Source organism: Nelumbo nucifera, chromosome 5 (genome assembly GCF_055504915.1).
Source record: "Nelumbo nucifera cultivar China Antique chromosome 5, China Antique-T2T, whole genome shotgun sequence".
NCBI classification, from domain to species: Eukaryota; Viridiplantae; Streptophyta; class Magnoliopsida; order Proteales; family Nelumbonaceae; genus Nelumbo; species Nelumbo nucifera.
This window is the reverse complement of record NC_142653.1, coordinates 72,868,325-72,896,194: the sequence shown is the minus strand read 5'-3', so window position 1 is coordinate 72,896,194 and position 27,870 is coordinate 72,868,325. Positions and strand designations below refer to the sequence as shown.

At 43.4% G+C, this 27,870-nt stretch overlaps 1 protein-coding gene across 2 annotated transcripts; it reads left to right on the top strand.

Moving 5' to 3' along the window:
- Positions 1-269: 269 nt before the first annotated feature.
- On the top strand, positions 270-11,456 carry LOC104589485 (KH domain-containing protein). Of its 2 annotated transcripts, none has more exons than XM_010247830.3 (7): positions 270-750; positions 1,647-1,969; positions 3,388-3,573; positions 3,698-3,799; positions 3,877-3,948; positions 4,064-4,180; positions 9,886-11,456. In XM_010247830.3, the coding sequence occupies exons 1-7, from the start codon at positions 483-485 to the stop codon at positions 11,155-11,157; spliced, it is 2,340 nt and encodes a 779-aa protein (XP_010246132.1). In that variant the 5' UTR covers positions 270-482; the 3' UTR covers positions 11,158-11,456. The 2 variants fall into 2 exon arrangements, with proteins under 2 accessions (XP_010246132.1, XP_010246131.1); XM_010247829.3 differs by having other exon boundaries at positions 3,877-3,951.
- Positions 11,457-27,870: the final 16,414 nt, after the last annotated feature.

The following is a 27,870-nucleotide window of genomic DNA, read 5'->3' as shown; positions in this document are numbered from 1 at the left end:
CCTTTTTATGAGTATAAGAAGAATTGAACAATAATATTTCTTGAGAGTTAAATGATTTTACCTATCTACCGTTCTACTAAACTTTTATGCAACGGTTAGATCTCTTTAGTGTTTGTCATTTCATGGGTCCCCTATCATGTCTATAGTGCGAAGTTATAAGTGTTAAAGAAACTCGTTGTTTAGTATAATTTCTCTTTTACCAGAGGGAGAAAAATATCTGGTATCTGCGTTCTGCCCTATTTAAGGTCTTAAACCCTACAATCCTTCCTTTATCTTCATCTCCACTCCTGTCCCCTCTCTCTCTTTCTATCTCATTCTCATTCTCTCTCTCTCTCTCTCTCTGAGTAAGACCCTTAGATCTCCGTCCCCGTTTTTTCCCCCTTTTTCTTACATTAATTTCTCTAATTTCCCCCATTATTTCGAAACCGTTGTTCGGATTTCGCTTGGTCGAGCGCGAAAGTTAGCGCTTTCAGTGCAAATCAATGGCGGAACAAGAGGTAGCGGTAGCAGGAGATGGAAGCCCTGTGCCTTCAGATCACAAGAGGAAGCTTGAAGATGTGGAACCTGAAGCTCCAGAACCGGTCGTTTCGAATGCTTCTCCGGACGAAGCTGCAGCAGATGAGAATGTGAACGCGAACTCCGATGAGGCGCAGAATGATACGGAGAAACCCCAAGAGAGTGCCGAGCAGGACTCGACTTCTCCCAAGGTGAAGCGGCCTCGCCTGGAGGAAGAAACCACCGATCTTTCAGGTTCATCGTTTTTGTCTTTATTTTGAAACCTCGTTTCTTATATCCTCAGCTTCATCTATTTGTTTGGTTTTGTGGATTTTGGAGTTTGCATGCTTGGATATTATAAAAATATTCAAATTGATCTGTTATTCTGAGCCAACTTGTATATTCTTTTAGGCTTATTTTAAGCATTTGGTGATGAGTCTTCTTTAATATTCATAATTGGTCTACGATTTAGGGTTTCGAAAGTTTGTTCCTTTTTTGTGAAGGTTTTTAGAATCGTCATCAAAATTATTTTACTTGGAAATAATAAGTTTTTACAGCATTTAACTGTGACCGCTCATGGCATTGAAGCGGGGGATATCCCTTTTTTCCTAATATTCAGATCTTATTCATTTTTATTCCTTTTTTTTTCATTTCTTCTATTTTTTATAGACGGAAACTGAGCGGAAACCATCCTCTTTCACTATTTATGCTTCATCTCTTTCCTCACTCTCTTATATACATCATATGTTTTTTCATTACATTCAAACTATAGTGGAATAAGCTCACTTAGCGTTGCTTGCAATGCCTTTTATTAGGTCTTCAAATTGGCTGGATGGTTAACTTTGCCTCCTTAGATGGTAGATGCAGTGAATCAATCTGTATGTTGAACAATTGCTGATTGTGATAAGCATCGCATTCTAGAGGCAATTTATTCTGGGTATTCTATAGATGCACATGCCATACTTCCCATCTCCCCCTGCCCTGCCGTCCCTTCCGTATCCATTAGTTGGCTTGTGGATTTACGTCTCTTGAAAAAAGAAAAGAAGACTGCCCATTGTGCTTTTTATATTGTAAATATTTGCTATAACTTGTATATGGTTGAAAAGAAAGAAATTAACTAATATGGCCTTTGTGTTTCTTCTGTTCTTTAGCTGCTGAGAATGGCCACCAGGTGCAAGAGTCAGAAGAGATGCCTGCAGAGAAAGTTGAAAATACATCTGTAGATGGTACAGAAAATGCTCAAGCCCCATCTACTGGTACTGTAAACCTTGAAAATCATGTTCACCAGACTGAAAATGGTGGTGAAGCACTCTCTGGTGAGAATCTTCAGGCAGGCACCAATCAACATCCTTCAGGAGGCAATCTTCAAATAACCTCCATGATTCCCCAACAAGGAGAACTTGCTTCTGCACAACAACCGCCTGCATCCGATACGCAGACTACATCACGGAAAATGGAAGTTCCAAATAATAAGGCATGTACACTAATGATATATGTTTCTGTTTTTTAATCAACATAACTATGCATTCAACTTACATGCTTTTCTTGATCTCGTGCTAGTCTATTTACTCCAAATAATAAGGCATGTACACTAATAATATATGTTTCTGTTTTTTAATCAACATAACTATGCATTCAACTTACATGCTTTTCTTGATCTCGTGCTAGTCTATTTACTAATAGCTGTACTTTCCCTTGAAATCTTTGTTGTAGTCTATTTATCATCTCTCCAACATGGTGCAAAATCATTGTCAGTCAATGTTGTCAAGAGATGTGCTGCATAGGTTACTACAAGTGGAACTAGTTAAGGTTGACTGTAGAATTTTTTGTGAGTTCAAAGTTGGAAATTTGGATGGACAATCCTGGGAAGGGAAAGGTGGTCCTTATCATTTAAATGGGGCTTGCATTATACTGGTTGATGATTTGAATAAATGCATGCACCTTTGCTGGTATTGTAGTTTTGTTGAGAAAGTATGCAATTTATTTTACAGCCTGGGCAATCTGCAAAATTACAAGGGGTGTTTGGTTACCTTTTCTGGAAGCAGCCCTTTTCTTAGTATAGCTATAGTAAAAGATGCAAAAGGACATGATTGACTGATCATTACATGCAAGAGATTTGAATCTATTGCAAATTAAATTATAAAATCCTGACAATTATTATCACTGATATCGGAATTTGCAGCTTTCATATCTTTCCTGTACGTTCCAACAATCTTATGGTAATCCTTATCTTATGTTCTTCATAATTTCCTGCTTGATCAGAGGAACTAATTTGACGCGTATATCAAAATATAAAAAGGAAATCCACAGCCTTTGTTGTCACCTGTAAATTGTGTTTTACATTTGTATTCCAATTTTGATATTTTCTTTTATTTTACCTGTGTGGATATGTTGCTTTTATCCCATTCAGGAAGGGTTTTATGGGGGGTAAATTACAAGATACAAAATTGTGGTAGCCAGCTATTCTTATTATGAATTTATGATATGAAGGAAGTTATGAACATGTCGATCTGATGGAAGTTGTTATTTGTGGTCATGCTAGAAATCCTTATAAAGGGTCCTCATGCAAATATTTTTGTGTATTTATTAAAGGGTCCTCATCAAGTGTTTCATTTTAGCACCACAAAAAAATTTCTAGTGCTGAATAGAGAAAGAGCAGCCAAATTTAGAAACTAAATAAGGTTGGTCTGAGGTTCCTTCATGTTCAGAAAACTTGGTAATTGTGAATGGAAATTTGATCATTTCTTACATTTTCTAGATCAGTTAATAAACTTCTTCTGTAATTGATTAATAGGAGCTTTTCTTTTCTTTATCTTGGGTTATTTGTCGCGCCTTCTTTATCTTGTTTGTTATACGAACAGTTTATAATTTGTTGTTGTTTGCCCATTGCAGGTTGGCGTTCTTATAGGCAAAGCTGGAGATACCATCCGATTCTTGCAATATAATTCTGGGGCAAAAATTCAAATCACACGAGATGCTGATGCTGATCCATATTCTTCAACCAGGCCTGTGGAACTCATAGGAACTCTGGAAAATATAAATAAAGCCGAAAAGTTGATTAAAGATGTTATAGCAGAGGTTCGATTCTGTTTATCTACCTGTTTTGTTCTTTTTTTTTGTGTTTTTCATGTTTCTCTTTTTTGGTTCCCCTAAATTGCAGGTCTTTATATATTGACTGAAGTTTGTCTATATCTTGTTTCAGGCTGATGCAGGGGGTTCCCCTTCCCTTGTCGCAAGGGGCTTTGGTACTGCACAAGCTAGTGGAGCCACAGAACAAATACAGATACAGGTTCCAAATGAGAAGGTAGTTTTTGTAGCCTGGGTGGTGGCATTGTGTGTCTAAATTTTAGTTTATTTATACTAAACTATAATCTTGCACAGGTTGGTTTGATCATAGGGAAAGGTGGGGAGACAATTAAAAGCCTACAGACCAGATCTGGGGCACGCATCCAGGTAGTTGATATCGTATGACCTTGTTTTAAGTTTTTGTGACAATGGAAAAAAATGAACCTACAATATATATAATGTATTTGGATTATCCAAATACTAACAATCTGTTCTCATTTAGCTGATACCACAACATCTTCCTGAGGGTGACCAATCAAAGGAAAGAACTGTGCGCGTGACTGGTAATAAAAAACAGATAGAGATGGCAAGAGAAATGATAAAAGAAGTAATGAATCAGGTTCGATTTTTAACCTTGTATTATTGTGGTTTTATGATTGATGGTTAGGAGCATAAATCTGTCCTCGTTGCTCCTTGTTTTAAATTTAATTATGATCTTTTTGCCTTTATATAACTTATGCCAATTATATCTTTTTTAGTTGCTCAATTGTACTGATGGCATTGCATCATGAGCACATTTTCTAGCTGTTTTAGCAAATTTTGTGGTAATCTTTATATAGACGTGTATCTTTTGTATGGATCTTGAATGAGACATCTATCGAGTTCTTTTGCAATAAATAATAGGCAAATCAATGGATATGGTCTTAAATTGCAATTGTAGGAAAAATAGATGTGTGGTTGTAAGTGCTGAATTTACACGCTATGTCTCTGCTGTAAACTAAAATCTCTTTAAAATTGGCATGCACACAAGTAGTTTGAATTGGAACTTTGATGAAGAGATGTGATATTAAGTTTTTTGAGTGCGCTTAGTCCATTATTGTACTACTTTTTCCCCCAATCTCTCTCTCTGTAAAACTTTATATATGTATTGTTGGTTATGCCTGACATGAGCATCCGCGGTATATTTGTAGTTGTGTAGTGAGGTGAAATCCTATGCATTGAGTAGGCAATTCCCTAGGCATTTTGGATGCCCATTACTGACTAGGCAGGTGGTACAGATATACACATCTTCATGGGGACAAATAACTAATTTTGCCCCTCATCGGTGGAATTTGTAATCCATTTACTGGTCAGTAGGAGTGCATTTAGAGCCAAAATGCTTTATCCTTTTGTGTGCTAGACTGTGCATGGTATAGATATACACATCTTCATGGGGACAAATAACTAATTTTTCCCCTCATTGGTGGAACCTTGGAATCCATTTACTAGTCTGAGATGTCATTTCGGTAATTTACTGAGTTTTGTAATTTTGTAGTTTATGGTTAATATAAGATTTAATAATACATATTTGTGGTTGTGCATTTATATTATAAAATGTGCATATAGTATATATATTTTTTTGTCTGAGTTACATAGTTGTTGACTTGTTGCCTAGGCATTATCTGAACTTGTGATGCCAAAAACACCTATTGCTTAACCACCTTTATTTCATTGATTTGTAAGTATGTTAACATGCACATATCATCTCATCATCATCATTATTCAATCCTTATCCCAACTCTAAGGGGTTGGCAGTTGGCTACATATATCCTGTTTGTTGAAAGTCATATCCATTGTTAAATTTGTGGCACTTGAATCATTCCCATGTCTTTTTTGGTCAATCTCTAGCCCTTTCATCCCCTTCATCATGCATGTGTCTATATATTTAATAACAGATCTTGTTTGCTGGAGCTCTTAGCTCTAATAATTACTATAATTCTAACCAAGTTACATCACAACGAAAAATGCTGGAATCTTGGTTGCTTTTTCTAAATAAATGTTATAACGATGTGCTAATCTACAAAAATCTTTTTGTTTTGAAGTGTCATTGCATGAATGCATGATTACCACTGCTGTGGAGCATGATGAATAAGAATGCATTAAGTGAAGAATATTCTTTTTAATGAATCATTAAATGAAAAATAATCGGATATCAGATAATGTTTGGGTTGGTTACATGACAAATTTATATCTGATTTGTCAAGTGAGAAATCGTCTTTTTATCTTCAAGAGTTGGTTTGACTTTGTGAGCTAGTGTTTTCTAGAAATGATTGCAGTTACATTGGTTAGAAGTAATGCTTTTGTAGGAGGCAAGTTAGGAAGGTTTACAGTCGTGGACTTTTCACTGGTTCAAAATATGACAGTTATAGTTCCGCAGAACTTACTTGGATGCAGAAAATTTGTATGTCTTTGTTAAAGAATAATGTATTCCATGCATGAAGTTTTACCTGTTTACCTTGTACAAAACCAATGTATGATGCATGCAATACATTCTCCAACTGTCACAACCAAATGACACTTTTTATTTGATGAACGAAGATTATTGCATACTTTCTCAATGGGCAATGAGAGATTGATTTCTTGAATAACATGAGGACTTCACTATTGATATATGATCCATGTGAAGATCACTTGAATATACTTGGGAAGATCTTACGTTCAATCTGAGATGTCGGTTGCCATGGTTTATTTATGTTGAAGGTGCCGATTTCGAATTGGTTGGCTTTAACAATGCAGATTTGGCTTTTACCTTTCACATGGGGTCAGCATTGGTTTCTTGGTGTAGCAATAAACATCCATTCTTCACTCTCATCCACTGAAGAGAGGGATCAGGCATTAACCCTCGCGATTGAAGGATATGTGTAGTTGGTAAGATTGCTTTCAGACTTAAAAACTAAAAAAAATAATAATTTAGTAAGACACTATTTCGTGCTAAACTCGGTGTTCTTTAGCGTCCCCCATGTTCAATGCATGAGTCATGCCTTAGAAGAGTCATAACCTGGTGAAGTCATCATTATTGAAGTTTGTATGGGTTCAATACTTCCACAGATTACTGCCAAATGCTACTAGAAACATGTTAAGATATCTCGTATTTCCCAGAATTTGAATTGAGGTTCTGCACAGGCTGTTAGAAAGAGTTAGTGTCCATTTGCAGATCATTGCTGGAATATGATAATGCAATATGATGTTGTCTCAACTGTATGCACATATTTCTTAATATGATGTGTTGTTCTATAGAAGCCAAATCATATCTTACATGTCCCAGAATTGGCAGTGAGGCATATTGAAGATTTTGAAGGAGCTGGTGTCAAATCTAGAAGTTTGGTGCATTGTTTGATGATTTCTTTGAGCTTCAAAAATGAAAAATCTTGAAATACACATCTTCCATGCATGTTTCTACGGTAGCTCGCCGAATGTACCTCGTAGCATATTGGTTTGTTTTACAAAAATGTTTATCAAGCATGTTAATTTGTTAAGCTACCATAACCATGGCTTTGAAAAGTTGTAGGTGCCTATCATGTTGTTAATAACTAGTTTTTTCTTTTTAGCTATGCATCTTTCTCTTCATATCGTTGTCCATACACTTAATGAAAAACCTCACTCTTGTGTGAAGAAAAGTAGAAAACTATAAGTAGTACTATATATATTTAAGGCATGTTGCCCATTTAACAAATAATCATATAATTGTGAAACATTCTTATGTGAGTGGGTATGAATTCAAAACAAAATATCTCTGATTAATCAAGTTGTAGAGGTAGAGCATCACCTGCTATAACGTACTACTATATTTGTCAGATTTAGCAAAGAAGTGGAATGCATCTAAAGGAATTGATCTCGCAGCTATGTTGAACATTCAGTTCTTACCATAGACTGGATATTTGGATGAATGGGCTGGGGATCACATCTTTTTCAATTGGATATGAGAAGCCTTGTGTTTGAGCATATAACTTGACATTGTAGGATTTGACTGCTTTTTGAGCAAGCTTAAGCTGAAAAACTGAATAAGTGAACCAAACTACCCTTACAATTGAAGCTTTTTGAAGCATTATTTTGCAGAAAGGTGATGTGACAGAAAAAAGGTCTCATCAAGAAATAGTAAAAACTTGGAAGGATATTGATAGGATAAAAATTCTCTATATATTTTCTTTTGATATTGATTGGATAATATTAGTTGGCTCCAGTGTTTTAAGAAGCATGATGCAAGGTGTAAGCATCCTGAACAGTATGCTGCCTTACGGCTCCTTTAGAGGAGGGGGATGAGGGTGGGGTGGGGGAGGAAGAAGAGGAAGGGGGATTTTTAACACTAGTTGAACGGGCGGGGGGGGGGGGTGATGAGCAAAATAGATATCCATCCCTTCCCTTCTCTTATCTTTCTTTTCTCGTTTTTTGCCTTTTCTTTATCTTTCCTATCCTTTCTTTTTCTTTTTTTTTTCTGTCTTTTTATGAGGCATATGCTTCTAGCTTGACTCATGCAAAAGGTGTACGTGGCATACACCCCTTGCACCTGGGGCGTACTCATCAATGCCTCCGGCATACACCGCTGGGCTTTTTGGCTTGTGCCTCACCGACTCCTTGAGGCGTGCCTCCTGGTGTACACCCCTCGTACCTTTTAAAACACTGGTTGGCTCTATAGTATGCTACAAATGATGTTTAAGGATATAAAGACTTGGAAATTTTGTAAAGTTGTACTCTAAAAAGAATATGCTAGAATTTTGCTCTACTTTCTTAAGTTACCATTACACTGTCACACTGAGAGGTATGTATGTATTAATCGTGTTGAAAATTTAGAGTTATGTTTTGCCCTTTAGTTGGATTGCTTGGAGAGGGTTAAGGACATTGGAATTTTTGTAAATAATGGATCTGGTCAAATAATGGGGGTTTAGAAGAAGCCTCTTCCTAATTTGTTGGATACAAGACATGAGGAATCCATGTCTTGGATTTGAAAGTTTAGCCAAGACTTGGAGAATGCTCCTTTCTCATTTCACTATAATGATATATACATAATTGATTGCGTTATGATCTGTATCTAGGGATGAACAGGCAAATGTAATTTGGGGTGGTGGTTGCAAGAGTGGATGCAAGATGGGGTCTATAATTCCTGCAAAATTGATACTGCCATTGTGTAAGTACCTTCAAGATTTTCATATGAACATGACCTACATTTTGGATATGTGGTATTGGGTACCATTTGAAATCTCAGGAAGACTACATTTTGTCATGAAAAATATGGAATAATTCTGGTCTTATTTGTGTACATTTGGGAAGGGGGAGATAAATAATTGTTGTGGAAAGCTTACATATGCTCGAAACAGTATTTGACAAGATTGCCATTAGATTGGTCCATTGGATGCTGAAGATAGATTGCTTCAGAAAACATGTTGGGACAAACTCGGTGATACACGTGGAATTTGAAAATTGTTACTGCTGATAAAAGCAGTCATTCTTTTGACTTGGATATTGTTTAGCTTAACGTGCATGGGTGCTTGGCAGTGGCAATTTCTCTGCCATAGGTTGTGTATTTGGAAGTTGCTTGGTTCTCTCTCTCTCTCTCTCTCTCTCTCTCTCTCTTGTAGTGAGGTTCGAAGATGATGGTTGGCGCCTCTTTTTTATTGATTGGATTTCCAAGTTAAATCCCACTCTGCTGGATTCCTTGGCTAGTCAAAGCTTTGGTATGAGCTGGCTAGGAGAGAGGTAATTTCTTGTACCTTTGGTTGTTGAAAGTTGATTGTGGCTCTGCTATTCCCATTGTATGGTTCCATAGGTTTTTCATCCTCTAGGGGAGGCATGTGTTATTTTTTCAGGGTTAAAACATTTTAGTCCACAGAATTCCTAGGTTGTGCAATGTGTTGGCAAAAAATTGGCTAGAAGGGTGGTCTACAGGTTAGAGTTTATGCGTTCAATTCTTTTATATAGTGATTTTATTCATTTTATTTTTCATGCAACGTATCAAATGTGTGCTCTGATTTGGTAAAACGCCTGATAAGTTCTGATACATTTTGTATGTAGTCTGTTTATTTGATGTTCTGATGCCACGTATACAAGGTGGACAATAAATGCTGTATATATTTGGATACGGGTTCTTTCTGCAATATTTCAAATTTCTTATCTATTTGATACACTCAATTGTTAATTCTTGGATGGTGCCAATATCCCAGAGGCCCCACAATGTTAGTTGGAATACTAAATGATATATGAAGAAGGCCTCCTGTCCTTTCAATTTATTTTATTCTAGAAAGTCTGCATGCATATTTCTAACTAAATCTGTGTTATATTTGCTTTTATCAGCCTGTGAGGCCTTCTACTCTCTCTGGTGGTTATCAACAGCAAGCCTATCGCCCACGTGGACCCACCGGTCCACCTCAGTGGGGCCCCCGTGCTCCACCTCCTGCACAGCCAACAGGTTATGATTATCCACAACGAGGTATGTATCCTTCTCAGAGTCCACAGTATCCACCTCCAACATATGGTGGTTACCCTCCACAACAGTCAGGTCCTAGGGGTGGTTTTAGCGCTGGTTGGGATCAAAGGCCCGCAGCTCCTATGCAGGGTCCACCTCAAGGTGGTGGCTATGATTACTATGGACAAGGAGGGGGACATGGTGGTGAGCCTGCTGGTCCTGCCCCTGTTTCCCAACCTGCCCCAACCCCTGCTGCTGCTGGACCTCCCCCTACCCAAGTGAACTACTATGGACAGCCACAGGGTCCAGACTACGGGCAACCTACATATCCCCAGTCAGCGCCTCCCCAGCAGAACTATGGGCATGGATATGAAGAACCAAAATATGAAAACCAACCTCCAACACATCCATATGGAGGTCATGGACATTCTCAGCCAGGGGCTTACCCGCAGCAAGTAAGCACGCAAGCAGGTTATCCCCAGCAAACGTATGGTAAGCCACCGCCTTACAGCATGCCACCACAGGGGCCTCCCCAATCTTATGGGCCACCTAGGGCAAGTCAACCTGGAGATATGCCATATCAAGGTCCTATGTCACAAACCCACTCATATGGGCCAAATGCTCCCCAGCAGTCATTCCCATACGCATCAGGTGGGCCCATGCAACCATACCCATATGGTTCTACACCAGCCACCAATGATGGTTACAACCAACCTCCCTCAGTAAATGCACCTGCTTCAGGTTATCCTCAGCAAGGTGGTCAGGCTGCTCCTGGTTATGGTCAGCCAGGGGGTCAGCCTGGTGCTGTGTATGCTCAAGGACCTACAGGGGGCTATGGGCCTTATACAGCCTCCCAGCCAGGTTATGGTGAGCAACCAGCTCCAAACAGTGCAAATTATGGTTACCAGGGACCTACAGACACAGCAGGTTATGGTGGTGCACCCCAGGGTTCAGCTTATGGTGCACCGTCGAGTGGCCAGGTCGTTTATGCACAGCCTACAACAAATCAGCCAGGTTACGACCAGTCCATGTCTCAGTCAGGTGGTTACGCGGGTGTTCCAACTAATGCACCAGTGGGTTACGGCAAGAGTTTGTCACCTCAGCCTGGATATGGAGCTCAATACGATTCAACTCAGACATATGCTGCCGGTCTTCACTAATTAATTGCTTTGATACTCGTTTTGAACCTTGGGCACCCACCACTATGGTCTGGTTTATGTGGTGATATGTCAAAAGTGGTGGCTTGCTTGTCTATGTCGAATATTGCGGGATTTCAAACTCAGTTTTATCCCTCAGAGTTGGTGACTCGATTCAATGGATTATTCTAGCTAGTTGTGTGTCAGTCTTAAAACGTGCATGCGACTATATTGTTTGTGCACAGAGCTAACTTCTGCCCATTGATGGAATGGTACATGGCCTAGTGTTTAATATAAAATTTTAGATCTGATAGATTCTCTTCCGTGGCTAGTGAAGATTCTCTTAAATGTAAATAACCCTAACCCCCTAATTCCCTTGACGTTTGGGTGGGTAAATAAATCCTACAATAAGCATGTGTATGTTGCGATATTTTTAAACTTTGCTTTATATGTATTAAATGTGTAGAACCCGTCTAATTGTGAGATGTACAAAAGCAACCATAATCGTAATCATGCCTAGAAAGTACAATCGATTAGAAGTCCTTGAAGGCTTTAGAGCTATTGGTGATAAGGCCCCAATGCCTTGGGGTTAAATGCATTTTTATTTGGGAAATTGTCAAAAACTCACCATAACTTTTCAACATTTCTCTTAATATTATCATTTTATCCTTTATGGAAAAATATAAATTATATATACATATATAAAATGCATACGTATATTTTAATATTTAGACATGAAAAACGGAAAAGGTTCAAAAAATATTTTCAAATATAAAATACATAAAAACACAGAAATTACAAAAAATTTAAATAATTTTAGAAATTGCACACAAAATAAATAATTATTTTTAAATTATAGAAACTATAGAAATTGAAAAAAAAATAAAAAAATAAAAATTGTAGAAAAAACAACTAAAATTATAGAAAAACATAGAAATTGCAAATAAATAACAAAAAATATAGGAAATTTTATAGATGGTAGAAATTAGAAAAATGTAAAAAAACAGAAATTATAAAAAATATTAGAAATTATAACAAAACACTAAAAATGTAAAAAAAAATGAAAATTGAAAAATGAAAAGACCCTTTTCCTTTAATTCGGTATTCAAGGGTGATTTGGTCATAAAAAATGTTATTTATGTTGATGTGGACACCTCTGTTAAGAAACATTGATGGTGCATTAAGAGAAGGTGAGCTTTGGAAAATAAAAACTTTTTGAAATGGTGAGTTTTGGACCTTCTGAAAAATTATGGTGAATTTAAGAGAAATGCTGAAAACTCATGGTGAGTTTTAGACAATTTCCCCTTTTTATTTTTAATTATTGGATGATAGTGGGACAAGTGTTAATTGCATTATTATTTAAAAATATTGGGCAATAGTGGGAGTGTACAAAAAGTAATCGAAGATTTCTTGCACTCTCAGAAAGTGATGAGATTTTATCAAATCATTTATTACTGTTGAGATGCAAGGTTTATTGTATTGTAAAGTAGTTTTGAGAAATCTTCTTTTTTAATAAATAAAGTATATAAAAAATACTCCATTCTATGTCTGATCAAACTTAAAAGACAAGTAAATCTGGGAAAAACTCTAGATAGTAGGAGAGGTCAAACTAATTTATCTCAATTACTGCCCAACCATTTTTTATTTGTATTAATAAGCCTAAAATTACATCATTACCCTAAATAGAAAGACTGAAAAGGCCCTACAATAAAACATACTTCTTAAATTGGAACATATAAGTGTATGCTTTTTTTTTTGTTTTTAAAAAGACCACAGATTCATTCAACACTATTTGAGAATGTACAAGTGCTGACCATCTCCTCTGGCTATGGGCGCAAAATGTTCTGATAGCCACGTGGGAGGAGTGCCAAGAAATTCAAAAGGTTCCTTACTTTTACACAGGCTTCATGAGACAAAACAGTTTGACCAGCTGCTGCTGCTGCTGAATTAAAACTTGTTATATACTGAAAATTACAATATTCAAACCGTTTGACCAGCTGCTGAATTAAAACAAAACAGCCATTGTCTTCCCAGCTGGTACTCGGGGCTTTCATACGATCAAGCAGGGATAGAACTGTTGCAGCATCACAAAAATCTTGAACTCTTTGGATGTTGTGGGAGTTGTGGTAGATCAAAGCTTTATAAATTGCTCTCCATTCTGCTTGGATCGGCTTCCACAGCTTGCATGGTTTACCTATGGATGCAAGGAAACATCTCTCAGGATTAAGGATTACAAAGCCATATGATGCGTCACAAAGGTTCCTATGGGATCCGTCAGTAAAGATGTAAGTTGTGTTTGGTGGAGGGTTCAGCTACTGGGCATTATAATGTGGCTTTGAGTTCATGAATTTGTTCAGTGGCGTTTGTGCGAGAGGTGGGGTTAGAGACTTGATGCGGCTAAGAAGTTGGTCTAGTCGAGGGACTTGCTGTTCGAAGTCAAGTTTTCATCTGGCTTCCCAAATGTAGAAGAGGGTGGTGGCTGTCTTCACGAGAAGTTGGAGTTGAGTGACTCTGTCCACGCCGAGGTGATGCTTTTATTCTGATATTAGATGGATCATGGAGTTATCCTTTATTCTGTCAGGGTTGATACCTACCTGCGCATGTAGCCAAATAGCTCAGGTTAAGTCACATCCGAAGAAGACAGGATGAAGTGATTCATCAGTTTTGGAGCAGAAAGGGAATGAAGCTTCTTGGAGGATACCCATCTTCCGAAGGACAGTTCTTGTTGGAGTTGATGGAGGATGATTTGACCCGACCTACTGAGATGATGACGCGTGGACCTGACTCAGCATGAGCAACAGTTCAGTAGCCTGGCTTGACCGTGACCAAGTAACGAGTCTGTAGAACAGCTCGCTACGTTATAGCTCTCTATAGGGGGAGTTTGCTACAACGCGAGCTCCAGATCCCCCGAGCTACTGAGAAGGGAATACTCCAAGATTATTTCAGCTCGCGGGATAGGGAGGCCAGCTCGCTCCAGCACCTGGGCAGAAGAACTGCCCCAAAAACCAACCTTGATAAGGGTCACCTCGAAGTACCCTTGAGAGCTTGTTACAAAGTAGCTCGCGGCAGGGATAGCCTGCTACGAAGTAACTTGCGACTGTGATGCGACGCTCTCAGGAAGCTTCCATCTGACAAGACCGTACTCGTCAGACTGCGCCACATCTCTCGACTGACGGCGTAGTCCCTGCTCGATTGACAGTTTGGCCCACGTCTCTCGACAGATGGTGGTGTGCCTGTCCCTTCGAAGACGTGTCACTCAGCCAAGCGGGTAGTACATTGTAACGATCACCTGCGCAGCCCTGGCAGGTAACGGCTGCGACGGGAGCCCATTGGCGGTTACGCCTAATTTGACAAGAACGCCCCTATAAAAGCCTTTTAAGCAGAGAGGTAAACTCTCTCTCTCTCGAATTAGATCTGAATTTGCACTCTTACTTGCTCACGAGGTAATCTCGAGACATAGTGGTCTAGCGTGATCTACACTCTTAGCCTTTTATACTCTCTCTTCTTCCTCCCCAGCGTTCTAACTTAATTTTCGGAGTATTCTTGCCCAGCAAATCCTCGGGAATCCTTCTTCTTCGTCTTCTCAGGTGCCGTTCGTTGCCAACAAGGAGCCAGTCAGCAGCCAACTAGGAGTGCCCAGATCGTACTGCATCGTTTGGTGCCGTCTGTGGGAACGCTTCTAAAAGCCTTCCTCCAAGCTTTTACAAGACCTTGTTCCAAAAACCTAGCATTCTTCATGGCTTCTTCTAGCAATGCCGGACGTGGCAACAGCTAGAACGCTTCTAGGGAGCAGCCCCATCTTCCTACTGTCTGCATTGGACAGTTTACCGTCCCCCTCGCCATGGACGAAGTCCCCAGTTTGAATGTGCCTCTTATTGTGGCACCTGCCGTTGCCCCGCTCCCTTCTACACTAGGATCGACCTTTGTTGAACCCTCGGTTGTGCCCCCAACGGCCAATCCGAACCAACTGGAGGACTTAGTGCAATGCATGCGGGCCATGCAGGCTGAAATGCAACAGTTCCAACAAATCCAACTCTACCAACAACAAGTGCTGCACCAGGTTTCCTAGTACTAGTACCAGCAGCAGTTTCCCTCTCTGCCTCAGGCCCAACCGTCGCTTCCCCCTCAGCACCTGGCCGCGAAACAGGCCAAACCAACCCGCCGGAGTGAGCGGCCTCGTTGGGGAGAAGCTTCCTAGGTCCAGGATCCAGCCAAGAGCCACGCCTCTTCCCGTAGCAAGAAGGAGAGGCTGGCTACCCCCTCGGCACCCGCCTCGCAGCCTGTGGGCGGGTCAGAGGCCTCTCACCCAACAAAGCCCGTGTCACCACAACCTTTGCAGTTTGAGCTCTCGTTAGCGGACAACCCGTTTGAGGTCCTGGCAGTGGGCTACAGACAGGGCCTTTCAGTCCAGAGTTGTCACCGGCAGTTCGAGCCTATCGAGCTCGGCAATACCGAAGCGTCGAGCACCAAAGCCGAACCAGCAAAGCAATAGTGAAGACGCCGGTGAGCTCGTCGAACTGCTTCCAGAGCCTCTCCCGAGTTCAAAGGAAAAGAGGAGGTATGCTCAGCTGAAGTGACCATGTGGACGCCTTCCAGTCCTAGATGCACCTAGCACGAGCCAGCGAGTCCTGCATGTGCGTAACCTTTTCCACTACCTTCAAAGTAGTGGCCCGCACCTGGTACCGAAACCTCGCGCCCAGCTCGATAAGAAGTTGGGCGTAGTTCGTGCAGGTTTTCACCTCCCACTTTTTCACCAGCAAGAGATGCCCGCGAACTCAGGAGAGCCTCCTCGGCATAGTGCTAAAGGAAGGGGAGTCCATTCGAAGCTACATCAAGTGGTTCAATGACGCTTGTTTGTAGATACCCGACCTGGATCCCGCAGTTCGCCTCACAACTGCCAAGCGAGGTATCACCCATAAGGAGTTCAAGTGGCACGTAGTTGTCAACCAACCCAAAACCGTAACCGAGTTCCTTAAGCTCGCGGATCGGTTTATTGGGACCGAGGAGGAGATCAATCAGAAGGGCGAGCAGGCCCCAGAAAAAAAGAAAGAGGGAGCCAGAACCCCCGTCTCAGGGCGACAGCAAGAAGAAGAAGGACAGAGCTCGGGGGGTGAGGCCAGGTCAGCCCTCCCGAGCTCCAGCAACAGAAAGGGACTACACGCCCCTCAACACAAAACGGGCTGAGATCCTCATGGCGATCAAGGACGCTCCATATGTGAAGTGGCCACCTCAGTTGAAGGCCGACCCTAGCACCCAGAATAAAAATTTGTATTGCAGTTTTCATAAAGACCACGATCATAGTACCGAGAGTTGTAAAAACCTCTGCGATGAGATAGAAGAGTTCATCCGTCGCGGATATTTACGAAATTTTGTACAAAATAATAATTATAATAATAAAGTAGGTCGACAAGGGGAGCAAAGTAGAGACGCTCCCGAGTCCAGCAGGCAAGCGGAACAACCGCAGAAGCAGCCCCCCGAGGAGAGACCAGTCCGGGGGATCATTCATGTTATAGTCGGAGGCTCGATCGTGGCGGGCTACACCTTAGCAGCAGATCGCACGTCAGCTCGCGAGATCGGATGGGAAGGGCAGAACCCTCCAAAGCGACCAAGGACAGAAGACCCCATCTTCTTCACAGAGGACGATGCACGCGGGGTCCATTACCCCCATGACGACGCGCTTGTCATAAAGGTGAAGATCAATGACTTCGAAGTCAAGTGAGTCCTCGTCGATTCAGGCAACTCGGCAGACATCCTCTTCAAAGCGGCCTTTGACAAACTTCAGCTTCTGGAGAGCGACTTAAAGCCCACGAACACTCCCCTGGTGTGCTTCAACGGAGAGGAAGTTCGACCCCTAGGAAGGGTGATGGTACCTGTGGAAATCGAGACCTGGCAGAGCATTGTGAGGCTCAACCACGACTTCTTGGTGGTCGCAACCCCCTCCACATACAACGCCATAGTAGGTCGGCCGATTACCCATGCTTTACGAGCTGTGGTGTCCACCTACTACTTGGCCACGAAGTTCCCCACGGACTTTGGCATCGGGGTAGCGCGAGGTGACCAGTTTGAGTCTCGCAAATGCTACGTCGCCGCCCTCAATGGAAAAGCCAAAGTGGCCGACAACCTCGAGCTGGAGCGACCCACGGAGCAGAGTGAGGAGCGAGCTGCGCCTACGAAGGAGATCGTCTCTATCCCAACCTCGGCAGAGGACCCTGCCCGAACACCTTAGATTGGCGCTTCCATCGAGGAGCCCCTGCGATCCGAACTGGTACGCTTTCTACTTAAGAATTTAGATGTTTTTGCTTGGTCCGCGGCGGAAATGCCCGGCATAGACCCCAACATCATAACTCATAAGCTTAATACTGATCTTGTAGTTAGGCCCGTTAGATAGAAAAAACACAACCTAGCCCCAGAGCGGTGGAAGGCAGTCGACGAGGAGGTCGTGAAGCTCCTTGCAACCAATTTTATTAGGGAAGCCTATTACCCGAGATGGGTGGCCAACCCCGTTCTGGTGAAAAAGGCTAACGGTAAATGGCGCATTTGCGTCGACTACACCGACTTGAACCGAGCTTGCCCAAAGGACTGCTTCCCACTCCCTAGGATTGACCGCTTAGTGGACGCGACCTCGGGGCATGAATTGCTGAGCTTTCTAGACGTCTACTCGGGCTACAATCAGATCAGGATGGACTCAGCCGATGAAGAGAAAACTACCTTCATAACCGAGCTCGGCCTGTACTGTTACAAGGTCATGCCCTTTGGATTAAAAAATGTTGGGGCGACCTTCCAAAGACCTGAAAATAAACTGTTTGAACCATTGATTGGCCAAAAGGTGGAATGTTATGTAGACGACATGGTCGTCAAAACCCAACTTTCTTGCGACGTAATACAAGACTTGAACTTTGTTTTTGAAATTCTGCGTAAATTCAATATGAAACTGAACCCGAATAAGTGTGCCTTTGGAGTCACCTCGGGTAAATTCTTGGGGTACATTGTGAACCGGCGCGGCATTGAGGCCAACCCGGATAAAATAAAGGCCATCTTAGACATGCAACCACCCCGAAAAATGAAGGAGGTTCAGAGGCTGAATGGCCGAATAGCCGCCCTGAGCCGCTTCATGTCCAACTCGGCAGATCGCTGCCTACCTTTCTTTAAAGCAATTAAAAGCAAAGGGTTCGAATGGACCCAAGACTGTCGGCTTGCGTTTGACGAGCTCAAAAAACACCTTACTAGTATACCCGGTCTTAACCCGATATGAAGAGGGCGATGTTTTAAAGTTGTACCTCTCGGCCAGCGACGAAGTGGTCAGCTCGGTACTAATAAAAGAAGTAGATCGGGTCCAACGACCAATCTACTATGTTAGTAAAGTGCTGCAGGGAGCAGAGACAAGATACCCGAAACTAGAAAAACTGGCCTACGCACTAGTTATCGCAGCCCGAAATCTCTGCCCGTACTTCCAAGCTCACACTGTTATTGTCCTCACTAACAAACCTCTGAGGCAAGTCTTACTCAAGCTCGAGGTCTCCGGTCGACTGACGAAGTGGTCCGTTGAGCTCAGCGAGTATGATCTCCAATATAAGCCACAGACTTCTATTAAAGCCCAAGCCTTAGCAGATTTCGTCGCAGAATGCACTTTCAGCTCCGAAGTCCCTAGGCCGGTTGAGCACGAGGCCCCCAGTTCGGGCGAGCCTGAAGCTTCCAGACCAGTTGAGTCTGAGCGCCATAAGGTTGCTGCCAGTGCGGCATCTCTCCTAGTTAGGCCAAGTGGGAATTGGGATGAGGAACCCTGGATCCTTCACGTAGATGGCTCCTCGAACCAGCAGGGCAGCGGAGCCGGAATAGTCTTGCACGACGACATAAGTGGCACAAAGTTGGAGTACGCACTACGCTTTGAGTTCGCGACATCCAACAATGAAGCAGAGTACGAAGCGTTGATAGCGGGGCTAGCTGTAGCCAAAAGAAATGAAAGCCAAGCACATCATCATCTGCAGCGATTCCCAGCTCGTGAGCAAGTAGGTCATAGGAGAGTACGAAGCTTGCGAACCGACTATGATTGCTTACTTAGCCAAAGTGCAGGAGGCCCTACTCAACTTCTAGTCATACTTCATCAGGCAAATCCCAAGGTCGGAGAACGCTGAGGCCGACGCCCTGTCCCGATTAGCCAACACTAGTGATAATACCATGAGAACCGTTTACATAGAGAACTTTCCTCGGTCTATCATTCTCGGGGGGGGCAGAGGAGGTCGCTCCTATCGTTCAAGCAGAGCCGAGCTGGATTGACCTGCTCGCGAGCTTCCTGCTACATGGGACCCTCCTTGCAGATCGCAATGCCGCCAGAAGGGTAGAGCGTCAAGCAGCCAAATATGTCATGATAGACGAGCGACTGTACCGAAGATCCTACACGCTCCCCTACCTGCGCTGCTTGCGACCTACCGAAGCCAAGCTCGTACTCCGCGACACTCATGAGGGTCTGTGCGACGGACACTTGGGGGGCAGGGCCCTCGCCCAAAAAGCACTAGGACAGGGATACTACTGGCCGGCAATGAAAGCAGACGCCATTGAGCTCGTCAGAAAGTGTGACAAGTGCCAGAGGCATGCCAACTTCCACCCTCAGCCCGCTGCCGATCTCAAGTTTCTCACTAGCCCGTGGCCTTTTGCGCAATGGGGCATAGATATACTTGGACCGTTTCCACTAGCAACAGGCCAACGGAAGTTCCTTGTGGTCGCAGTGGATCATTTCACCAAGTGGGTAGAAGCCGAACCCCTTGTAACAATCACAGCCCGAAACGTTCAAAACTTCTTTTGGAAGAACATCGTATGCCGCTTCGGGCTACCTCGGGTGTTAATTTCTGACAACGGCAAGCAGTTCAAGGACATCAAATTCCAAAACTGGTGCCAAGAGATGGGGATCCGACAGAACTTCACTTCGGTCGCACATCCTCAAGCAAACGGTCAAGCAGAGGTCACGAATAGAGCTATTCTTTGTGGACTCAAAGCACGCCAAGACCGAGCGAAAGGACTGTGGGCATACGAGCTACCCAACGTTCTATGGGCTTACCGAACCACAGAGAAGACCGCCACAGGAAAACTCCCTTCAACGTCACCTACGGCACCAAAGCAGTCATCCCAGCTGAGATTGAGGTTCCCTCGCTACGACTGGAAGCGTACGACGACAAGCAAATGAAGACGAGCTACGTACCAACCTTGACCTACTCGACGAAGTAAGGGAACTTGCATATATTTGGACCACAGCTTATCAACAAAGAGTAGCTTGGTACTATAACGCTAGGGTAAAAAAGCGGAACCTCCGCGCTGGCGACTTGGTCCTTCGAAAAATTATGGTACCTCAGCCCGACGTTGGTAAGCTCAGACCGAATTGGGAAGGACCTTACCGAGTGAAACAAGCTCTCGGGGAAGGAACGTACGAGCTCGAAACCCTTGAAGGGAAACAAGTACCTCGGGCATGGAATATTGTCAATTTAAGGCAATATTACCTATAACTACTGAGTAGGCCATGATCTCTCCTAGAGCCTAAGGGCCAAAATGCCGAGCTAACACGACCTCGGCGCAATAAGACCCAGTCACCTCTATGGCATGGGCGAACTACCGAGTAGACCATGAGTCACTCCCGGAGCCTAAGGGCTAATATGCCGAGCTAACACGACCTCGGCGCAACAAGACCTAGTCGCCTCCATGGAATGGGCAAATTTCAAGGGCATACTATGTCACCCCCTCAGCCTAAGGGCTAAAACACCGAGCTAACAAAGACCTCGGCATCAAGAAAGACTTAGCCGCTTCAGTGGCAAAGGCAAAGTATGAAACATCAGAGGCGTAGGCAGCTCGGGTTTAAACCCCACGAAGCATGGCTTGTCTCGGCACATTGGTTGAACTAAAGTATAAGCAACAAACGTATAGTTCGGGCATACATGGTAACCACTCCGCGGTATACTATAGGGATGCCTCAAACGTAACTACCGAAAGGTCCTATTTCGAGTATGTAGCCCTAATAGCTTGAAGTAATGAGATCACTTTAGCAAAAATAAAAAGAGCACACCATACTTAGAAGAAGAAAAGAAATTTCATTATTGTTTCAAAAAAAAAAAACAACCGAGCAAAACAACTCGAGAAAGTTCAGTAGAAGGTAAAAAGGGCACAACCGCTCAACAATGATCTTTTCAAGACCGGGTTTATGGCACCCGAGAGCCACAAGCCACCAGAAATCAAAGCAGAAAATCGACGCCGCTAGCCTTAGGGATCCACCTCCTCCACCTCGTCCTCGTCCTCCAGGGAGTCAGACCCTTCCTCCTCCGCCTGGTCCGCCGTCTCGGGAGACAGGCCCTTCATAGTGATGCCGTCAAGATTGAGCCCGAAAAATTTCTTTCGGACCAACCAGCGGCAGAGCTTGAATCCGGAGCGGTACGAGCTCGAGCCATACTCCACCTGGAGGTCGTGATACTCCTGAGAGTCTTTGAAGTCCCAGACCGCTCTCTCCTGCTCGGCCTCCACCATGTTGTCGAAGTTCCGAGTTTGGTCCAGAAGAGTGGACTCCAAGTCCCGAACCTTTTGGCGAAGGCGCTCCCTCTCCGCTGCCACCCTCGACGACTCCTCCATGTAGCGCGCGCTCTCTTTCAGAAAGCCTGGCAATCTGCACCTCCTGCTCTCGGACGAGCAGCTCATGGGGCTCGCTCCCCTTGCGAGTGTGAAGGAGCTCGCCCCGAGTCCGGTCGAGCTCGCCCTGGAGCTTCTGAACGTTGACCTTCTGTTTACGAGCATCGCAGGAGTAGACGTGCGTCTGGAGGGCCATGGCATGTATGGTGGTGTTCACCTGCCAACAAAAGACTGGAGAGAAAGGACAACAAAAGGAAGCGAAAGATGGAGGAGAAGAGAAGGACCACTTACCACCATACAGTGAGAGGCGGCGAGCGCGGCAAGATTCCCAGGCTCCATCGCCCCCCACTTAGCGACCTCTTTGTTGCAGATCGCTCTTCGGCTCCTCCGACGAGTCACAACGAAGTCATTCACACCCTCCTAGTTCCCCACTGGGAACCGCGGGTGGGGAAATGACTGAGAAGGACCTGAAGGGACTACCCCTTGCTACGGGAGATTGCCCTCTTCGAGGCTGGCCTCGCCAGCACCTCCTTCAGATGGAGGCGGCGTGACCTCTTCACTTTGCGCTTCTGGTTGTTCGAAAGGAGGCGGCGTGAATCAACACCAGACATAATGGCTGTTGAAAAAGAAACCACAAGATATCAGTTCGGTAAAGAACAAAGTACATGTATATACACAACATTACTACAAGACACTACGTGACCTAAAAAGACAACCTACCCGGACTCAGGCCGGCCTGCACGAGCTTCTCCTGGGTCAAGTAGTCCGAACAAAGGAAGTCTACCGATGCCTAGGACAGCATCGTTTTCCGAGTTTCGGGGTCCAGCTCGGCCCCGGGGTCCTGGATGGCGCCCCTCGAAGAAGTTGGAAAGGGCCACCCCTCGGGGTTATGGACCACAAAATAATCCCACTTCCAGGCGAGAATCTTATTCGGTAGCTTGTACAAGAGCTTATAGCCGCGGTGGGGAGAGAGGTAGTAAAAGCGCCTCTCTGGTGGAACCCCAGGAGTGGCATTTTTTATACAAAGAATGGAGGCAAAGATGTCAAGGTTCAAAGGAAGACAATACTCATAACACAAAGATATAGTCCCAACCATGTTCCGAATAGCGTTGGGATGAAGCTGATCAATGGTGACGTTAAAATGGTTTAGCACCTCCACTATTAAGGGGTGCAGAGGGAGACGCAGGCCAGCCTCGAGCTGTTCCTGGAAGATAACTATATCATTGGAACCATGCTCCCAAGGGAAGTTGCTAGTGGGGAGGCTATAAACCAAGTCCCTAGGGAGGTGAAAATAGCGGATTAGAGACCTGAGTCTCTCCGCCGTCATGGAGGAAGGGCCGAAAGTATTAGGCTCCCTCCCCTGGGAAGTAGATGCTACATCACCGAAGGTGTCCCGAGCCTTCGGGACCTGCTCCCAAGCTCCCCCCGAGCTCGAGGGAGCATCGTCGTCCTGGTTACCGCCCCGGTGGTAGGTATGGTGTGGGTACCTAGACATGGTTGACAATGACTGGGACTCACCAGAAAAGATGAAACGAAGTAAACTGAGGAACTCAGGTAGACTAGATGAATGTGCGACCTCAGAATCCGAAGGCAGAAAAATGGCATGAAAGGAAATGAGGCCCAGGGGGTCCTCCAATTTATAGTCACTGTACCCCCGAATCAACGGCCCAGATCGAAGCAGATCTGACGGTTCGCAGTCAAACTGACCACACGCCTTCTGAAATCGAAATGTGACCGGCTGCACGTATCCCATGATTGGGGTAATGACGGCTGCACGACATCCGGAGTTAAGAGCCGCTTCAACATGTTTTTGGTATTCAAAAAGTCAAAAAATCCCTTGATTCCCGTGTAGGCATTTAATATGAGCAGTCAATCAAGTTTGAATTTCGGTCAAATCAATCCATCACACTCCATGAAGTCATCGTGCTAAGGAAACACTCTTAGCTCGAGGAGTGGGGAGAAATTGATGGAGGATGATTTGACTCGACCTATTGAGATGATGACACGTGTACCTGACTCAGCATGACCAACAACTCAGCAGCTTGGCTTGACCGTGACCAAGTAACGAGTCTGTAGAACAGCTTGCTACGTCATAGCTCTCTATAGGGGGAGCTCACTACAACGCGAGTTCCAAATCCCCCGAGCTACCGAGAAGGGAATACTCCAAGATTATTTCAGCTCGCGAGCTAGGGAGACCAGCTCACTCCAGCACCTGGGCAGAAGAACTGCCCCAAAGACCAACCTTGATAAGGGTCACCTCGAATTACCCCTGAGAGCTTGCTACAAAGTAGCTCGCGGCAGGGATAGCCCGCTACAAAGTAACTTGCGGTTGTGATGCGGTGCTCTCAGGTTGCTTCCATCTGACAAGACCGTACTCGTCAGACTGCACCACGTCTCTCGACTGACGGCGCAGTCCCTACCCGATTGACAGTCTGGCCCACGTCTCTCGACAGATGGTGGCGTGCCTGTCCCCTTGAAGACGTGTCACTCAGCCAAGCGAGTAGTACATTGTAACGATCACCTGCGCAGCCCTAGCAGGTAACGGCTGCGACATGAGCCCAGTGGCGGTTACACCTGATTTGACAAGAACGCCCCTATAAAAGCCCTTTAAGTAGAGATGTAGACTCTCTCTCTCTCGAATTAGATCTGAACTTGCACTCTTACTTGCTCACGAGCTAATCTTGAGACATAGTGATCTAGCGCGATCTACACTCTTAGCCTTTTATACTCTCTCTTCTTCCTCTCCAGCGTTCTAACTTAAGTTTTGGAGTATTCCCGCCGGGAAAATCCCCGGGAATCCTTCTTCTTTATCTTCTCAGGTTCCGTTCGTTGCCAACAAGGTGCCAGTCAGCAGCCAGTTAGGAGTGCCCGGATTGTGCCGCATCAAGAGTGATTCCCATAAGAATTTCCACATGAAGAGATGGATCCTCTCTGGGGTTTGCATTCTCCAGATGTCCTTTGCAAATGCCATTTACTGTGGAGCTGTTGGGAGAGAAATTAATAAAGGTTTTGTAGGCTGACTTGATTGTGAAGGGGCCTAACTTGGTATGCTTCCAGAGGAGGGTGTCCTGCAGTAAGGACTGATTGGGGTGGGTATGAAGGATGCGTGACATCTCCCCTTCAGTTAATAGGGAACTAATCGGCTGGATGTTCCATGTGCCATCTGGATTCATAAGGTCTGAAACTTTGATGTTGCTCTTGTCGATGTTCAGCAGGTTTATCCCATTGGGGTTGCCTCCTCCTACTCTCTTCACAGGCATGTTCTTGAAGATCAAGGACAAACGGGTCTGGCTCTATTTTTGCTACGATAATCTCACCAAAATGTGTGCCTATTGCGGCCTCTTGGATCAGCAGGCCTCAGATCCCGCCCCGGACCCGGACCCAAACCCGAATCCGGAGACCCAACAGGCCTCACTTACACCCTTGAACTTGAACCCTCAAACTCCATTTCATGAAGGCGACCTCCTTGAATCTTCCTCCGAGGGACTGGGACTCCCAATCCAGGCATCCCCTCCCATGAATTTGGCTACCCCCTCCGGGAAAAGATACAGAACACCAACAGCCTCAAGCAGCATGAAATCTAAGAAAAAGAAAATAACCAAGCTGCACCAAATGTATGACTTATAGGCCTTTGCTGAAGAAGTAACAATTTCTCCACTAACAAATTTCTCTCTTACAAGGTAAGGATCCACTTTTTTTATGAAACATTGGATTGGAAAAATGTAAATAGCTGCCTGGTTATCATAATGGCAGTTGAAACTACTACTCTTATCTCCTATAATAATTGTTTCAGCCACATCAACTCACAAGTAGTATGATCTATGGCTTTGCACTCCTACCCACCACACTTTGCTTTTTTACTTTTTCAAATAACCAAAATTGCTGTTAGGAACGTGGAATACCCAGTTGTGGACTTTCTACTTGTAACCGATCCTGCCTAATTAGCAGAGCGTAGTATCTAATAATTTCCTTCCTAAAAGACTGACCTTGGATTCTACATGAACTAGATCAATAGCCTAATATTAAAAGAAGTGTCTAGCGTTGTAAGGGTGAAATAAATCATTTTACCTACTAATCTTTTGTACCGTCTAGGGTCTATGAAAAGCTCCCCCTCATTATCAAACATCTTCACATTTGGATCTATAGAAGTATCCATTGGTTTTGGGAAAGAGATTCCCCACTTCCACCTTATTATTTTTATGCCCAAAAAAATGTCAATTGCCCTAAGTCCTTAGTCTAAAATTGGTTTTGTAAAAACTATTTCAACTCTTCAATACCATGTTCATAACTTGCTGTAATATAATGCCATCAACATAAATGGCTAAGACAATATCCCTACTACAGGTCTGTGGAGTTAGGCACTAGGACAGATGGAACTAGGAAATGTTGAGGGAAGGACAAAATTAGTTGTAGGAAGAGTTTCAAATCTTGGATCGAAGATCTGAGAGGGTGGGGGTGTTTTTGGAGGTTAAAGGTAGTATTCACTGAAATTTTCGAAGGCTACGAAGCAAAAGGTGTGAATCTCTTAGAGAGATTCCCTTTTTATAGATTTTCTTAGGAGGGAAAATCTTTCTCTCCTCGAAAGCTCCTTTTTGAGTTTGTTATGAAGTGAATCAGTTCCCGCCATTTTCTTGAAGGTTCCTTGTTAAAGTTTTTACAAAGTAGTTTAGTTTTCACCACTCGGACTAGTTAGGGTTTCACCATATGTCCATGTGGTTACCTTGATACTTGGGCTTCCAACCTTTTTTGTCATGCACATTTGAGGACGTGAGTAGCTACGACCCTTCATAAGTCTTTAAGGAGTTGTAATGAAGAGCTAGGTTGACAAGAAAAGGTGACAAGGGTGGAATAATCACAGAGGTGCAATACTCATAGAGGTGTGATGAGTGTAATAAGGTCGGAGGGGGATGAGATGAGAGCATAATGAGATTAAAAAGGATGTGATGAGAAGCCAAATGCGATATGAGGAGTTTCAATGCAACATCACAATGTAGTGCTTTACCATATGCCTAGGTGTTCATCATGATCATCATCCATCACAATAAGTGTGACAATGAGTTCCATGTAATTACATTAGCCCTTGATCACTTCTATCATAAGCAGGATTTCCATAAGTTATTTAAGGTGAAGCCAAAAGAGGAAAGAAAGAAGAAGAGAAGAAGAAGAGAGTTATGAAGGTGCGCGTTTAGTTATTGTTCACATTAGAGATAAGGCTTTTATATTTTTGGTAAAAAATACAAGTTTTCCCTTACTTGGGCACTCAAATACAAGAGGGAAAAACCCAAAAAAGCCATTATATCATATTACAAATTCTAAACACTCCCCTCAAGTTGAGCATAGATATCTATCACGGTAGCTTGCCTAGGGTATTATCGAACTTCAACTTGTGAACTCATTTAGTAAAGCAGTTAACAAGTTGATTCTCAAATCTTACAAAGGCAAGCAAATTTCTCCACTATCAATTTTCTCTTGGATAAAATGTTTATCCATTTCAATATGCTTTCTATGATCACGATAAATAGGACTATGAGCAATGTTTATAGTTGCCTAATTGTCATAGTAAAGTCTCATAAGATTTTCTGTTGGGATTCCCATTTCCATTAACAAGATCTTTAATCCCATGCATCATTGCCTTGTATTCAACCTCTACACTAGAGGGAAAAACAACAAATTGCTTCTTTCTCCTCCAAGTTATCACATTACCCCTAACTAAGGCATAGTAGCTAGAAGTAGATCTTTTGTCATCCATTGACATTGCCCAAATTACATCTATGTAGGCCTCAATCTTCAAATGCCCATGATTGGAGTATAACATTCCTTTACTAGGACACCCCATCAAGTAAGTGAGAATCTTGTTGATAGCTTCCATGTGAGAGGTTTTGGGCTCATGCATATGCTAACTAACAATACCAATTAGATAGGATATATCCAGTCTTGTAAAGAAGACCAACCAGTCTTTGATAGACCTCTCTATCTAGAGGAACATCTCCATCTATGGGCATTCAACTTGTGGTTAGGGTCAATTGTGGTTCCAACTGATTTACACCCTAATTTTCCAATATCATAGGTCAGGTCAAGAACATATTTCCTTTGAAAAATGAAAATATTCTTCTTTGAAATCTTGCTCCTTTAATT

Bases quoted from the DNA above. Each gene is read 5' to 3' on its own strand.
- LOC104589485 (XM_010247829.3), top strand. From the start codon at position 483: ATGGCGGAACAAGAGGTAGCGGTAGCAGGAGATGGAAGCCCTGTGCCT. The intron at 751-1,646 runs GTTCATCGTTTT...TCTGTTCTTTAG, and splicing joins AGAAACCACCGATCTTTCAG to CTGCTGAGAATGGCCACCAG. The intron at 3,574-3,697 runs GTTCGATTCTGT...ATCTTGTTTCAG, and splicing joins TTAAAGATGTTATAGCAGAG to GCTGATGCAGGGGGTTCCCC.